A 17,762-nucleotide genomic window follows, 5' to 3' on the forward strand; every position below is an offset into this window, starting at 1 on the left:
ATCCACTACACTAATCTGTCACCCTGAACTGTCATGTCAACATCGTAAACTATCACATCAATCCCGTAACAGTCAACGACAAAAAAAACGTTAATCAAATTATCACATTACGTTTGTTTTCTAAGTTGGAGGGTCAAATTGCGAGAAAAAATAATACAGGGGCTACATTGATTTTTTAAAAAGTACAAGGATCTCTTTATGCCTTTTTCCCTAAAATTTTACTAGTAATCTTTTATATCATGGACATAAATTTATGCTATGTTAAGAAGACGAGCTTATAAAAGAACTAATAAAACAAGTCTTCTCTGTCCTAAATTTTCTTTTAGGCCCAGATGACAAGGGAACCCATTAAACTAGCTCCTAGGAAGAGCATGAAGTAGGACGCTACTTGAAGTCTAAAATTGCAGCTCATCCTCTTAGAAAATCTGCAGCAATTAGATCTACTAATGCCATGTAAACTAGAATCCCGGTCAATAACGAGTCTAGGACGCCTTCAGTAACAATAGCTATCGGACTGTAAGGGTTGTAGAACGAAGCAATGTTGGTCCTGATGCCGATTCCGGCCGAGGTTGTTATGGCCAAAAAAACATGCTGTTAGGTATGGCTCATAAATATACCAGTAAAGAGGACAGGAGATGGAGCGGAGTGAGCGAAGCGAACATCAACTGTCCTTACAAAGAAAGTCTCGTTGTGGGGTTACGAATTATGTGGGTTGGGGTGCGGGGGCGCAGCCCCGCGGTACGGTACAGGGTTAATTTTGTAATTATGTACCAGAGTTTTCTATTATAAATAGAGATGTAACCTAGACCTAAAATATCATTGAATAAAAATTTCTAGCGCCGCCTAGGCACCGAGGACGTAAGCACATTGCCGAACCTCGTAAAATTCTCGTGTTCTTTTGTTTTCTTTACCCGTTTTCGTCAACAATTGGTATCAGATGTCAGGAGCAAAATTCGAAGTCGCGAAATTCGATGGTCAGGGTAACTTCGGATTATGGCAAACGAGGGTGAAGGATCTATTGGCGCAGCAAGGGATCTTGAAGGCTTTGCGATCTACAAAGCCGGCGTCGATGGATGAGGAAGATTGGGAAGAATTGCAGCAGCGAGCGGCAGGAACCATACGATTATGCTTGGCGGACGAGGTCATGTATCACGTCATGCATCTATCGTCTCCAGACGAAATTTGGAGGAAGTTGGAAAGTCAGTTTATGTCCAAATCCTTAACGACAAAACTGTATCTGAAGCAACGGCTGTATGGGCTGAAGATGCAGGACGATCACGATTTGGCGCAACACGTGAATGTCTTCAATCAAATCGTTTCTGATCTGGCTCGGCTTGATGTGAAAATTGAGGATGAAGACAGAGCGATGATTCTGTTGTGTTCGTTGCCTCCCTCTTACGAACACATGGTGACTACTCTTACATATGGGAAAGAGACTATCAATGTTGAGGAGATTACTGCAGCCTTGTTGGCTCACAACCAGCGGAAGCAGAATGCAGGGGAAAGCTCTCAAGTCGATAGCTTATATGTCAAGGGTAATCGAGATCGTGGACGGAAGCCAGAGAAGGCAGGGTCCGGGAAGCGGAATTCCAGATCCAAATCCAGGGATAAGAAGACGATTCACTGTTACAAGTGCAAGGAGGCGGGACATATGAAGCGAGACTGTCCGAAGTTGAAAAAGCAGACAGATGAGAAGCGTGATGGCTCATCCAAGTCTGTGAACGTGGTCGAGGATGATAATTCTGATTGCAGTGAGGGTGATATGCTTTCTATTTCAACGACACAATTGACGGATGCTTGGATTCTTGATTCTGGATGTTCTTATCACATCACGCCAAATAGGGAATGGTTTTCGACATACAGGCCGGTTAATTCTGGTTCGGTTTATTTGGGTGATGATCGATGTTGCAATATTGTTGGTATTGGTGATGTCAGAATTAAGATACACGATGGCTCCGTTCGGACGTTGAGTGGTGTTCGACATATCCCAGACTTGAAGAAGAATTTGATTTCCTTGGGCACTTTGCACAAGAATGGTTTTATCCCTAAGGCTGACGAGGATAGGGAAACCATTCGGATTGTTAAAGGAGCATTGACTGTGATGAAAGGCAAGATGACTGCAGGGAATATCTACAGATTGTTAGGGAGTACCGTTGCAGGTGGAGTTCACTCTGTTGAGTCCTGTGATGATACGACAAAATTGTGGCATATGCGCCTTGCTCATCTTAGTGAACGTGGTATGGCAGAATTACACAAGAGAAACTTGTTGCATGGTGTCGAAAGCTGTAAGCTCGACTTTTGCAAGTATTGTGTTCTTGGTAAACAGACTAAAGTCCGTTTCAAGACTGCGAAGCACACAACTCAAGGGATTCTTGATTATGTGCATTCTGATGTATGGGGGCCTTCCACGACATCGTCTTTGGGTGGATCTAGGTACTATGTTACTTTTATTGATGATTTTTCACGGAAAGTTTGGGTGTATTTTTTGAAACAGAAATCTGAAGTTTTTGAGAAGTTCAAGCTGTGGAAAGCTGAGGTAGAAAACCAAACAGGACGAAAAATCAAGTGTTTGCGGTCTGACAATGGTACGGAGTACACAGATTCACAATTCCTACAATTCTGTAAGAAGCATGGGATTCAGAGGCATTTTACAGTGCGCAAGACACCACAACAGAATGGTGTTGCGGAACGAATGAATAGGTCGTTGAATGAAAGAGCCAGATGTTTGCGGTTGAATGCGGGGCTTCCCAAACACTTCTGGGCTGAGGCTGTTAACATGGCGTGTTACCTTATCAACAGATCGCCAAGGGCATCGCTGGCTGGGAAAGTTGCAGAAGAGGTATGGACTGGTCATGATGTTAGTTTTGATAACTTACGGATTTTTGGTTGTCTTGCTTATGTGCATGTACCTGCTGATGAGAGATCCAAACTTGATGCAAAATCGAAGGAGTGCATTTTTCTGGGTTACAAGAAAGGTGTCAAAGGATTCAAGTTCTGGGATCCAGTTACGAAGAAAGTTGTGATTAGTAGAGATGTCGTTTTTGATGAACAATCCATGTTGCAGCAGAAGCAAGACACGACAGTGGTGGATTTCGAGCAGTTTCCAGTTGAGAAACCAGAAACTTCTCAACCGACTTCTGGTGGTTCCACTACGGATGATTTGCAGGATTATAGTCTCGCCAGAGACAGGGTGAGACGGACGAATATAAAGCCTCCGAACAGATTGGGTTTTGAAGACTTGGTATCTTTTGCACTTATTGTTAGCAGTGATGATCCGGTTACTTTTCATGATGCCGTTACTAGTCAGGAAAACGATAAGTGGATGGCAGCCATGGTTGAGGAGATGGAGTCTTTGAATCACAATCGCACATGGGAGTTAGTTCCCCTTCCTGAGGGTAAGAAGCCGATTGGTTGCAAATGGGTGTATAAGAAGAAACCAGTAGTAACAGAAAAAGAGGGGGAGAAGTTTAAGGCTCGTTTGGTAGCGAAGGGTTTTTCACAGCAGAAAGGAGTTGATTATGATGAAATCTTTTCTCCTGTGGTCAGGCACACTTCAATCCGAGCAGTACTTGCATTGGTGGCTAGTTGGGATTTGCATTTAGAGCAGATGGATGTTAAAACTGTTTTTTTGCATGGTGATTTAGAGGAGCAGATCTACATGCGGCAACCTGAAGGTTTCACTCAACCTGGAAACGAGCATTTAGTTTGCAGATTGAAGAATCTTTGTACGGGTTGAAACAGTCTCCGAGACAGTGGTATAAACGGTTTGACTCCTATATGATCAAGATTGGCTACAACTGATGTGAGTATGATTGTTGTGTCTATTTAAGAGCCTTGATGATGGTTCTTTTATTTTTCTATTACTGTATGTTGATGATATGCTGATTGCTGCGAAGAACATGGATGATGTTATCGGTTTGAAAACTTTATTGAGTCAGGAATTTGATATGAAAGATTTAGGTGCTGCAAAGAAAATTCTTGGAATGGAAATTTGCAGGGATAGAGACTCAAGGAAACTGCGGCTATCTCAACGGGGTTATGTTGAGAAAATGCTAGAAAGGTTTGCGATGAGCAGCGCGAAACCAGTTAGCACTCCATTGGCGAATCACTTTAAGCTCTCATCAGAACAGTGCCCCAAGACAGATAAGGAAGCTGAAGATATGGCAAAGGTTCCGTATTCTAATGCTGTTGGCTGCTTGATGTATGCGATGGTATGTACTCGTCCTGATTTAGCTCATGCTGTTAGTCAAGTTTGTAAGTACATGTCTAAACCTGGTAAGCAACATTGGGAAGCAGTCAAGTGGATCTTTCGGTACTTAAAGGGTACTGTGGGACATGGAATTGTTTTTGGGAGTCAGCGGGATAATCCTTTGGTTGTAGGATATGTGGATTCAGACTATGCAGGTGACTTGGATAATAGAAGATCTACGACAGGGTATGTCTTTACTCTTGGTGGAGGGCCTATTTGTTGGAAGTCTACTGTTCAATCTATTGTGGCTCTATCTACAACTGAAGCTGAGTACATGGCAGTGGCTGAAGCTGCAAAAGAAGCTTTATGGCTTACTGGTTTAGTGAAGGAGTTGGGTATTCAACAAGGTGGAGTTCAGTTGCTTTGTGATAATCAAAGTGCTATTCACTTGGCTAAGAATCAGGTGTATCGTGCTAGAACTAAACATATTGATGTAAGGTTCCACAAGATCAGAGAGTTGGTTGCATCTGGAGAGGTTTTGTTTCAGAAGGTACATACTGATGAAAATGCCGCTGATATGTTCACTAAGCCAGTTACGACAGACAAGTTCAAGCATTGCTTGGACTTGTTGAATGTTTCGAGTTGTTAAAGAATCAAGGTAACCCAACCCACATTGAATTTTCAAAAGGCAGAATATTCGCCAAGGTGGAGATTTGTTAGGTATGGCTCATAAAATATACCAGTAAAGAGGACAGGAGATGGAGCGGAGTGAGCGAACATCAACTGTCCTTACAAAGAAAGTCTCGTTGTGGGGTTACGAATTATGTGGGTTGGGGTGCGGGGGCGCAGCCCCCCGCGGTACGGTACAGGGTTAATTTTGTAATTATGTACCAGGGTTTTCTATTATAAATAGAGATGTAACCTAGACCTAAAATATCATTGAATAAAAACTTCTAGCGCCGCCTAGGCACCGAGGACGTAAGCACATTGTCGAACCTCGTAAAATTCTCGTGTTCTTTTGTTTTCTTTACCCGTTTTCGTCAACACATGCCATGATTGTGGATGATAGGGTTTTGAATTGCACTTGGGAGATGCAGCCTCCGAGGGAAAATCTTTCAAAGAACTGATGAAACGATAACGCCGCGATTGGAGGTCTCATCGTGCATGGACCCTGGGAAACACCGAGAGATATGCCGATTATGACCGAGTGTGAAACAATTCCGAGCTCTAAAATCTGAAAGGAAGACATTACAACCATGGCAAAATATGCAAATACCAACAGCTCAAACTTTGTCCCAAAATTTTATCAGCCATTAATCAGAAGGAAGTTCAGAAACCAATCAAAACACTGTTGTAGGGCATTGAACGTAACAATTTGTCACATTCAAATTAGGGAAGAAAGAAACTCATGTACTTATCAGTGTATGTAATCGAAAAGTTAATCATACACACATCAGTTTGCATGAGGCATGGATGATCGATCAATCATAACGTACTCGAGAATTAACAAAACGTATTCATCGAGCACATGAGATGAAAATCATCGAGGAACAAAAGGGTTAGTGACCACTTTAATCTTAAGACATATATTAAGAATGTGTTTAGCGTTGTTTTTTTTACCGTTCAAAGGCACTTGTCGAAAACAATACTAAACCTAGGGTCCCCTATGGTGCAAACAAATTCCACTGTGTTTGCTTAAGTATCACACTCATAAGGCATCATTTATGGCAAATTTGAACAATCTCAAGCAAAAAGCATGAATGGCACTTATTAACTTCAAGACAATACGTTTAGTCGAAGAAAATAAATTACCTGGGAAACTACAACATCCTCACGCCACTATCATCATCATGCCCATGCCCATGACCATGACCATGTCCATCATCATGATCATAGGGACGAGTCCTCAGTAATCCATCACATACGTCTTCTCCATGTGGATGACTATGCCTATGGTGTGCTGCATGCGCATGCATCCCAACGATGTGCATGCCCCCACCTTCCTCTTCCCCCAAAAACTTTCCCTACCCCGTCCTTGTTATCCACGACTAGTCCAATCCCGAGGTCTGAAGCCCGGAAATGGGAATTTGGACCATGGGTATTTTGGCAAGCAAGGATCCGTGAGAGCTTCGGTGCCACCGGCGAGCATGTGGACGAAGCCGGTGGCGAGGATCACGCCGGCCGCGAAGGCCTTGGCGGCTACGAAAAGGCTACCGTCTGTACGGAAGAACTTACGGTGCTTGCCTACGAGTGGAATCGCGAAGCCGGCTACACCGGATAGGAGGATCGAGGCTATGGCTATGAGCTTTAACTTCAACGCCGCTGGTTCGTCACGACAAGCATCTAGCTCCGAGGATTGGCGGCTTGTGTTGCTCATTGAATCGGTTATCGTTTGCAAAAAAAACGACTCTGTTGATTCAAACCAAGTGAAACAGATTTAAAAATGAACAAAATTAATGAAACTTTTGGCACAATTGAACAAATTTGCAGCTAAAATTAGGTTGAATTATGAAATCACATACCCCAAAAATCATTTTTCCCCGAAATTTATTTCATCCCCAAAGTTTCCACCAGTCAATAACATCAAAACCAGAAAATTAACAAAAGGTTACTGGAAATTTACATCGGAAAAGCGTGCTGTTTGATCCCAAACGATCAAGGCGGAGCAGCGCCCATATATCCTAATCAAATTAAAAAAACCAATAAACACAACGAATTAAGAACAAAAACCCAGAAACAATAAGTGTATGGGTTTCAATACCAGAGAACAAAGCCGAATGAAGAACATGAGAAGAGAGAATCTAAAGCAAATCAAGTGATGGATTCAATTTATACGGAAAGGATTTATTTTCGTTACTTTTTAGAATGACGAATCAAAGTAAAGAGGATGAAGGAAGAATCTTGGAACTATACATACACAGAATGTATAAAGATTCCGAGAAGGTTACAGCGGTGGTGATATATGGCGTCCACAGTTGCGACCTTTTGTTTAAATATGCACTCCAATACGTCGACATTGTTTCTTCGAGTCATCGTTGTTTCCTTAACTCCCGCTTTCTTCCATGTTACCAATCAACTTTTTACGTTTAATTGTGATTTTAGTCCCTCTGTTATTCTAAAACTTAAGATTTCATCTTTCATTTTAATTTGACCCCTCTTGTTTTCAATGCTGGCAGAAGATCCAAATAGGTAATACTAAGTGTAGTTGGAATGATGATATTGAGTTATAACATTTTTCATCTTCCATTTTAATTTGATTTTAGTGCTGGTAGAATATTCAAATTTGGTTCCTCTGACATTTTCTGATTGTAAACTTTTTCTTATAACATTTTTCGATTGATAACTGAATTGTTTTTTCGTAATATTTTCGGTTCAAAAAAATATTAAAAAAATTAACATATTAGGTTATAGTCAATTGAAAGTATTATGATTTTTTATAGCATTTTCGATTACGTATTCCCTTACTTTTAATTAGGCTACGGTACGACATAAATACTCTATTTGTTTAAAAATTATGTCGTCTTAATAAATAAAATAATTTATTTATTATTAAACACATAATTGATTGAGATACAATGTGTAGTTTACCCTATTTCTTTTCATATGTCTTCTTAGTGTTTTTATTGGACTAATGTCTTTTATTTTATAAAATGAAGATGATTATAAAATAATATTATTTTAAATATTTTTATCATCTAATAATAAAAATCTTAATCACTCATATTATACTCATTGATACTTAAATTTAATATTTTTTTAAATAATAATTATTTTTTAATCATTTAAATAATTTAATTCGTGTAAAATTTAATTTAAAGGTCAACTCATAAAATATCATACAAAATATCAATGTCAGCCACCCTGCCTCGTTTAACGAGAAGCCTCATATCTATCTGGTCGCACACGTCCACCAAAGCCAAAGCCAAAGCCCCCGGCCCCTTGTCTGTTTCCCATAGATCTATTCAACTCCAACAGGCCACAGCACATGCCCAACACAAAGACACTGCCCTTAAAAGCTTAACCTTCCCACAACTTTACCCTTGGCTTTGAAAACCAGAAGCCATGTTGGAAGAGCCAATGTCCACAGTACCATATTCCATATGGACATCAATCCTCAGTTGGTTTACCCCAATAGTGTTCTTCGTCTTCATCAACCTCACAATCGGCACCATTTATTTCACTTCCACTTTGACTTCCAACAACAATGGCAAAACACATGAACAAGACGATGAAACAAACCCAAAGCTTGTTAGATCTACATCTGTGCTGCAGAGGCTGAAATCTATCAACCTGTGTGCGTATAGATCTCAAGAGCCTGCTGTTGCATATGAAAAAGCCCCGGATTTGAGTGACTTCCACTTCTCTTTCCATCACCAGCAGGCTTCCCTTGACCGATCACCTTCGTTCCTACAAATGGTTATGTCCATTAACCTCAAAAGCTACTTCTCTCCCGAGAAAATCCATGAAAGTTTCTCCCATTTTGCGCCGGACGGGACAGCGGAGGAATCCGTGGCGACCCAGAGTGGCGGACGGACGCTTGAAGAAATATACGGTCAGTTGGATGGTGAAAATAGCCATGTTGCGAGGACTAAATCTGGTACTAAACCAGCATCCGGGGAGGTACCGACTAAGCTTCCCAGGAAGATGAAGAAATCCGCTAGTGTAAAGTCCGCTTTTCGACATTTTAAAGAAGATGACATCGTTGAAGCTCGACGGCCGGCCACCGTGAGGGAAGGGAAGGATAAAGCTATGGAGGAAGACGAGGAAGTGGATGCCAAAGCGGATGATTTCATCAACAAGTTCAAGCAGCAGTTGAAGTTACAGAAGCTTGATTCCATCATTAGGTACAAGGAGATGGTTAACAGAGGAAGTGGAAGATGAAAGTAAATTACTAAACGTCAAAGCTTTAGATTTTCAACATCCTTTTTTTTGTTTCTTTTTTGGGGATTAATTTCAGGGTTTTCCATGATCGGTGTGTAATGTAAGGGTGTATAGATCCAGTACTGGTATTGTTTTTCCAGAAGTTTGTGTTAGGAAAGTATGGCACTGTCATTTCATCTTCTAGTTCCAAACATTAAAAGCATCATCTTCTTCACATGGTTTGAAGAGTGAGCCTTTAATGGGATAGATTCTTTAAAATTTTACTAATTTTAGGATTCATGAACCCACTTCCATTAACGTTCACCATTGCCATTAGTAGCATTATGCTTTTTAGCTGTTGTCTACTAGTACTTCTATTGTTTTAGATGGCTGTAAGAAATGGAACTTAGTACCAATTTACATCAATAGCAGAAGAACTCAATATTTATTGTTGTTGTTTTTAAAAGTCACGGATTCAAACAACAACAATTATATTAAGATGATTAAATATTTATTATCAAATGATTAAGAATATTTATAATATATACTATTTTATAGTCATCTTAGTTTAATAAAAAAATTATACACATTTTAAATTATAACAATTGTTTTTAATTTTATCTTAAAATTATAATTTTTATTTTAAATTACTTCCTAAAATTTTCAATAATTTAATTTTATTATGAAATTATAACCCTAATTCTAAAAAGTCTTTAAATTTTATCTTAAATGGATTTTTTAATAACCTATAGTGTAAATCTATTACCTAAAAAAACAACATTCTTCTCGACTATCGTGACTGTTTAATTGGTTTTATTTTTGCACTATTAAGATATACTAATTATATTAATATTTGTTATTAATAAAAACTATTAACTTAAATGTAAATATTAACTTGTATTATATAGTAGTATGATGTGATCTGAACAAAAATTAATGTCATACAACGTTTATTAAAGTTATTATTTAGATTAATAAAAAAATATTATTTAGAATGAAATTGAAAGGTTATTTGTTTTTGTTCTCTTAATTTATCTATGATTTTTCTAAGTTTTAAAATTAAATTATTATTTTATTTAAATTCAACAATAATTATTATTTATGTCATATAATATTATTATATAATGCACATAATTTTTTACATGATAGTTAATAATTTGTGTAACAATTTTACTAATAAGGGATATGATTAATATATAATGGTGATTTAAGATGAAATTAGAATGAAATATTTGGAGATTAAATTAAAATAAAATTTACAATTTACGGATAAAATGAGAGTATTATTAGTTCAAGTACTAATTTAAATTGAAGATTGTAATTAAGGACTTGTAATGAAATTAAACTCAATTTTTCAGACAAGACTGCGAGGGCTGTCGGTTCCAAAACCTGAAGAAAGAAAACCGTATAATGGGTGTGGCATGTTTTCCAGGAGAGGAAGAGGCAATGCTTTTACTAAAAGGGCCCACATTTGTTCTTGACTGAAGGGAGACCTATGGGGCTGTTTTAGTAAAAATGAATATCAAAGGAGTTTATTTTTTATTTTATTTTACTGTAAAAAAATTGTTTGTCCGCAAAAAATGCTGATTGCTGTCAGGTGCTTGGCTGTGATGCACGTGGGAGAGTTTGTTTGGGTACTATACGTTAACACCCAAATCTAATGCTCTCTTGTAACTTGTAGTTTAATTAGTGGAAATATATATTTTTAATCCCCGTATTTTAATTTTATATAATTTAGTCCTTTTATTTCTATAATGTGACATATTAGGCTCTATGTTGATGTTAAAAATCAAGGTTCAAGTCCTATGTAATTCATTCGAAGAATTGTAGTATATGATTGTTTAAAAAATACCAATCATTTTTTTATTATCACTTGTATTGAATTCATTGATCGGTTAATTCAGATCGAATATTATAAAAATGTAGTGACTTAACTTCACGTCAAGGCATTCAGAAGTGTTATTATAATATTCGAGTGTTCCATATTCGGAAGTAGATTATTTGGGTCTTCCCACTGCTACGCAGTTACGAGATCCTTTGTTTTAAACTGCAATGCTCGGACCATGTTTGATATGTCCTCGTAAATATTTGTTCTTAAAATGAATTACATTTTCTGCTGATGACTTGCGGAAAAAGTTATTGTTTTCTCTTACTTGGTACTGGAAGTCGTGACAGATTGGGTGAAATCAAAGAATCATGGAAGCTGACATCACTGCTGATGAAGAAGTTTGTAAGGTTTCTTCTCCCGTGCTTTCCGCATCACTCTGGATCCGCAAAGAATGAAGGCAAGTAGAATCCGTTAACCATGTCACCGTTTTTAGTTATGCACATGATGGCTTTCTTGTCTCTTGACTGAGTTGTCGCATATTGTGATGTTGCCATACCATGTCATTATGCATGGCCATAGTGTAATGCACATTTTTGCTTGCATTGTTTCTCGTCTTTGTCCATTTCTCATAGTTTTACTGTAACACCCGATACGGATTACCCGATTCGATTTGAAGTGTCACATTAGGGTAACCGGAGCGACCCACAGTAAAAATTCAGGAGAAATTGATTTTTTTGTTAAAACATGTAAAATCATAAAATAATTTATAATTAAAATACAAGTTTAGAAAATCAGTTATATATTACAAACATAATTAAAATCATACAAGTTCCAGACCCAGTATAAAAAAATCAAATATCACCTACATGCCCCCTAATTACACTTGGACCGTACTCTACAAACAAAGCCATAGGAACTCTCATTATTGATGTCGATAGTTGCACTGAATTTATTCTTTTAACATTAAATGGTGAGTAAAAGAGTGAGCTTTGGGAAGCTCAGTAATACAAAACTACCAAAACATGCTGAAAGACATGCACATAAATAGCAAACGTTTAAAATTTTCTCATTGGTTAGGCATCTACAGGTTTCCGTGATGAGCTGAGATTCCACTGATATTTCTTCGGATAACAGAAAGGTAGCTTATAGCTCAGAGGAAACGTTCAGAAGACCAGGTTCAAGATATTGAAACAATGTCTATTGTGTTTCTTCAAAATCAGAATAAAATGTAATCCTAGTTTTAAAAACAATAGTATTTATTTAAGTAAAATAGGTTTTTAAAATCACTGTAGTACCCTCCAACTGAATACTCCAAGTGAAATTTCTCAGGACATCTTCCATATGGACTTACCCCAGACCTCTTGGATCTAGGAGTCCAATATGAATGATCAGAACATAAAGGATTTACCAGCTAGCTGAACCTCAGAGACTCTAGAATCCTACCCAATCAATACCCCAATAAAACAGTTTCAGATAGAACCAGTAATATCAAAAAAAAGAAATCATAAGTTGGGTTTTTATTTAAAATACAAAATTTTCCTCTAATCGTATACCAAATGAAGTACCCTAGAACAAGCATCCATAAGGACTTCCCCTAGACCCCTAGGATCTAGGAGTCCAAAATGAATGATCAGAACAAAATTGATTTACCAGCTAGCTGAACCTCAGAGTCTTCAGACACCTACCCAAATAGTACCCCAATAAAACAGATCAGATAGCAGACAATAATATAAAAAATTAGGAGCTAATTGCATATTGTGTCAAAAATCAGAAACCATATATCAAAAATCGTACTTTATATAACTCAGAGAAAATATTTTTTTTCAATAGGAAACACACTAGAGGATCTAAATATTTTTCGAAGTCGATTGGAAATTATCAGGAATAGAAAGTATGAACTTACGCAAAATTGATTGGATTTCAGGATCCAGGTCCCTATTAAAAGGGTTTAGTTGTTATTGGATCTAAACAGACATTAAGAGATTGATACTTCAGAACCAGTTAGGATCTCAGGTGTATCATAAAGGTATTTAGGAACTCTTACATCAGAATAAATTAAGATTTTCAGATATAACCAAATTGATTCCATTATTTAGGTCATCAAGGGTATTTCAGACACTTTGATTTCTAGTGGATTCTTAGCAACTTAATCCAATAGGAGTGAAATAATGATTTATGGTATTCAAGATTCATGTTGATTTATCAGGATATCGTGTCAACTAAAGCTGAACAAATCTCAACACTACGATATCTATCAACCACTCAAATCGATACACTTCAAAAATATTCACACTTTAATACTGACAACACTAGTCGAACTGATCATCTTCAGAACCATTGTTGAACGGATCTTGAGGAGTTGTATGTATTCCGATGGTATTTGTTTTATTTATGTATCGCAATAGTCTCCAAGATGATTGATGTACTTGGGTCGTCTCCATAACTTTTAAGGGTCATTAAAATATTTAATGCTTCACTGGTACTTTCAAAACTTGTCTACAAACATTTTCTTAAATCAGATCATTAGGGTATTTGGGTCATTTTAGTACTCAGAGTTATTCTAGTCATTCTCTTTCGAATATAGTCTTATCATATATTTAAGCCATTTCGACCCATTCAGAAGTTACAGATACCTTGGTTGGTTTAGTCTTCAGGTGTTTGCTTAGGAGCGTAACTCAAAGGATGCTTTTCAGAGTTATTTTTCACTTTGGGCACAATTCTCATCTTTTAACATAATAAGGGTATTTTCGTAATTTTACCTATCAAGAGTATTTTCATAATTTGTTTTCCAATTATTTTCAGTATTTAACCATTTTACAAAAGAAATTAGAGTTTACGGATTCTTAGGTTACTTGAATTACCAATTAACCACTGAACTTGAAATTATTTCTCGTTAATCTTGTAGTTCCTTACAAGAGTCCATCAAGTCTTATTCAATTTACCGCCTTTATATTGTATTCACTATTAGTTTTAGAAATCCTCAATAAGCACGAGACCAATAATTTTCATTCATGGAATTATCAATTATCAACGAGTACGATAAAACATTCAAAATGCAGTAAAATATTATCTCGATTTTTTAAACACACCAATCAATCAATTAAACTCCATTTGGTTTCCCTTTAACTTAAATTCGATGCCCCAAAAAGTCTCGGATACATAGCAAAACAGATTACGTTAGAAACAAAACTTAAAAGGAAAATTATTCGAATCAGAGGATAAAAGGTTAAAAAATAGCTTACTGTGTTTGAATTTGACAAAACAGACTACAGATTCGGACTCAAGACGTCGAAAAACATAAATGAGGAGTTTTCACAGTGAACGACAACGACTTTTGACAAATTGGCATATGACTTTTGATCGGAGGACGACGGGGGACAAAGTGGCAGCGGCGGTGCACTCCACTGCCTACCGAAGATCAGTGAACAGAGGACGACAAGTTTTGGAAACCTTTCTTAATTTTTTTTAAGTTTGGTTCCCATCCAATGAGAAAGAAATTATATTAAAATAGTGCACCTATATTTTTTTCAAAGTTAAAAATTGATGGGATAATTTCAACTTAGGTCCCTGAGCCTCCTATAATTGTCAAAAATTGACCTCAAGTTTTCAAAGTTTTTTTATGATTTGGTCCTCATAATTAAATAAAATTCAATTTAAATCAAAACCAATGAAAATCGGAACGTGACATTCGACATGCATGACACTCACCTAAGTGCAATGTTAACAGCATTTGGAGTAATTCTAGGTATTTAATGGACATGTTACTGGTATTTATGTATCAGATGTCAAATTGAGTACTAATAATGAATCAAAATCATAATTTTCTGAAATGAGAAGTAATTCCAGGACTGTTAGCGATTATTGCTTGTCCATAGGAACGTTGGTCAAAGTTTTCTGCCATTTTCATCCTTTGTTTTTCTCGGTTTCTTTTCGGGTAGCTTGTTACTAGGAGCAGATTCACAGGAGTAATCACCGGTATGTCAACGAGGCTTTGAAGTCGGAGGATAATCTCCACCACCAGCCTCATTGTGAATGTCCTTTAGATTAATTTCGTCAAGTAACATGCAATCTCGACGAAAAGCGACATAAAAATTCGTTTTGCATATCATGAGAAGTGTGTTTATAGGCATCCTTATAATCACTTATCCCTTGTGGATCAAGTCACCAAATTTCCCGAGCTTATGTAAGGGGGAATACTTTGGATGGATGTTCGAACTTACGAACGAAGAACCGGCTTTATGCCACGATCCGTATCAACTTATACCACGTTACCAACTTCGGAATGTTGCTTCCGCTTTAGCCTCGCTTGTGCCGCAATCGAAGTCGACTTATATCGTACTATACGACAATGTTAGATGGATGACATTGTGACTGTTGCTTAGAATTTGGTAGGAGAAAAATAAGGCAGAAAGTGAGGCATGAATGGCAACTTGGAAGATGAGTTATCATCTTAGAATATGACCCTACATTGACATGGCAATGATGAAGTGATAATCATGGCAGGATCATAATACTATTCTACAAGATTCTCCAACCTTGTTAATTAAAAAAAAAGTAAATATTTACTTGGGTTTCAAGATAGTGCAAAACGGGTATTGAATGTTGTCACAATTTAAACGCAATTTATCTGAAATAGTTATAAACACGAGAGAATCAATATGATGATCTAAAATAGAGACAAAATATCAAGATAATCAAATAAACGTCAATTGGATAGATAAAAAAGATTAAGAAAAATACAAGAGTTATGATAAGATATGAGCGATAATCGAGCTGATAAAAAAAATAACAATACCAGTGAATTATTTAAAAGAACCTAAAATTTTAATCATTATTTATAATTATACATGTAATTATTATTATTAAAAAGTAATCAACAAAATAATCATCAACCTACCTAGTCAATCTATTTAGTAAATCTAAGATCTATAACCAGGGGGGAAGGTAACCCTAATAATTTTTCTGATAATTTACGCCATCATCACATCTCAAAAAGCAAAATGACCTAAAAATAACCATTGAAAACCAACCAACGTGTAAGATGTTCCTTTGGACATTCACAAAAAAGAAAAAGAAAAAAAACTTGACTTGGTATTAAAGTTTGGAAATCTAAAATTCTTAGGTTAAATGAATGTTTTGGTCCCTATATTGTATCGGAATTTAAAATTCAACCACTTTATTTTAATTTGATATAATTGATTCTTTCTATATTTATACTCAAATTAATTGAGGGTAAACTACACATTTAGTACTTAAACTATCAGTTTTGGTTTGTTTTAGTACTTAAACTTTTATTTTTTTAAAATCATGCCTAACGTTTAGTTTTCATTTCATTTTAGTACCCTATCATTAAAATTTGTATGTGTTTAGTCCCTAAACTATCAGTTTTAATCCATTTTAATATATAAACTTTCATTTTTTTTCAAAACTTGACGTTATATTTTAAATGAAGTACTAAAAAGAAACAAAAATAAAGTTTTTAACGGTGGGCTACTAAAAAGAAACAAAAATTAAACTTTAGGTATGTTTTTTTATAAAATTGAATTTTAGGTACTAAAACATATTAAAACTGATAATTTAGGTACTAAATACGTAATTTACCCGTTAATTAACCTAAATAGTTAATGGCGTTAATTATTCTGGCTAAAATAATGTGAAATCCACTTACATGATGAGTTGAGAGTGTTTTTAAAAAGGGGGGGGGGGCAAAGCACCTCACTATTTTAATCAAAATAACTAATGGTATAAGGACTATATACGAATTCAAATATAATAGAGGGATCAAGATCAAACTTTTGCCAATTTTTTACAAAAAAATAATATTAAAAATCTCAAATATGGTGAGTTGCCACCATCGAAAGGTAGAAAGTACTACTCCTTTCACTTCAGTGTTCCATTCTTCCCCTCAAATTCACTCTTTCCCTCTTTAAAATATTTGCTTTCTCCATTTTCTCCTCACAGACCTTCGAGTACTTTGTTTCCCCCCCCCCCTCATTGTTTCAGCAATGGCAGACAAAGTATTCCCTTCGTCCAAGGCCGCCGCTGCTCCGCTCTCCGCCAATGGTGGAGCAGCCGCTGCCACAGCAACCAAAACCAACGGCGGAGCCACCAAATCAGACCTTATTAACCCCACAGCTCGCCTACCATACCGTCCGGCGCCATCCCGTAACAGACGCCGTCAATACCGTCCACGGCGGAATTATTGTTGCTGCTGCTGTTTCTGGATCATGCTCATAGTCCTCATACTCGCACTTTTAGTAGGCATAACCGGCACTGTTCTTTACGTCCTTTACCGCCCTCACCGCCCTTCGTTCACCCTCGCTTCCCTCCGTGTCCACCGCTTGAAACTCAAGACCGCCGCAGACGGTTCCTCCTCCCATCTCTCGACGTTCTTCAACCTAACCCTTTCTTCCAAAAACCCGAACTCCCATCTCTCTTTCTCTTACGATCCTTTCGTTGTTTCGTGCGTGACAAGCAATGGCGATGTTTTGATAGGGAACGGGACGTTGCCGGCGTTCGTGAGTGACAGCAAAGATGAGTCGACTTTCAGGGGGGTCGCGATGGCGGCGTCGATGGATTTGGATGCGGAGACGGTGAATGAATTGAGGCCGGAGCTGAAGCAGGGGAGTGGAGTGTTGTTGAAAGTGGAGATGGATACTAAAGTGACAGCTAAAGCGGGTGGCTTGAAGAGCAAGAAAGTTGGGATTAGGGTTACGTGCGATGGGGTTAAAGGGGCTGTTCCGAAAGGTAAGTCGCCGGCGGTGGCTAATGTTGCCGGAGCTAAATGTAAGGTTGATCTCCGGATTAAGATCTGGAAATGGACTTTCTAAGAACATTCAACAATTCTCTTCTTCTTTTTTCAATGCTTTGTTTTCATTGTTTTTG

At 37.2% G+C, this 17,762-nt stretch overlaps 2 protein-coding genes and 1 pseudogene across 2 annotated transcripts; 2 read left to right on the plus strand and 1 right to left on the minus strand.

Moving 5' to 3' along the window:
• Positions 1-322: 322 nt before the first annotated feature.
• Positions 323-7,030, minus strand: LOC120141390 (annotated as a pseudogene).
• A 1,217-nt stretch (positions 7,031-8,247) lies between these two features.
• LOC120141388 (pathogen-associated molecular patterns-induced protein A70-like) lies at positions 8,248-9,072 on the plus strand. The gene has a single exon (XM_039156278.1). It carries the CDS (start codon positions 8,252-8,254, stop codon positions 9,068-9,070), a length of 819 nt encoding a protein of 272 aa, XP_039012209.1. The 5' UTR covers positions 8,248-8,251; the 3' UTR covers positions 9,071-9,072.
• Positions 9,073-16,882: 7,810 nt separating this feature from the next.
• On the plus strand, positions 16,883-17,707 carry LOC120141396 (NDR1/HIN1-like protein 13). Its single transcript, XM_039156283.1, has one exon. It carries the CDS (start codon positions 16,883-16,885, stop codon positions 17,705-17,707), a length of 825 nt encoding a protein of 274 aa, XP_039012214.1.
• The last annotated feature ends 55 nt before the right edge of the window (positions 17,708-17,762 follow it).

The sequence above is a fragment of the Hibiscus syriacus genome, unplaced genomic scaffold (genome assembly GCF_006381635.1).
Source record: "Hibiscus syriacus cultivar Baekdansim isolate YM2019G1 unplaced genomic scaffold, ASM638163v2 tig00110799_pilon, whole genome shotgun sequence".
NCBI lineage: Eukaryota > Viridiplantae > Streptophyta > Magnoliopsida > Malvales > Malvaceae > Hibiscus > Hibiscus syriacus.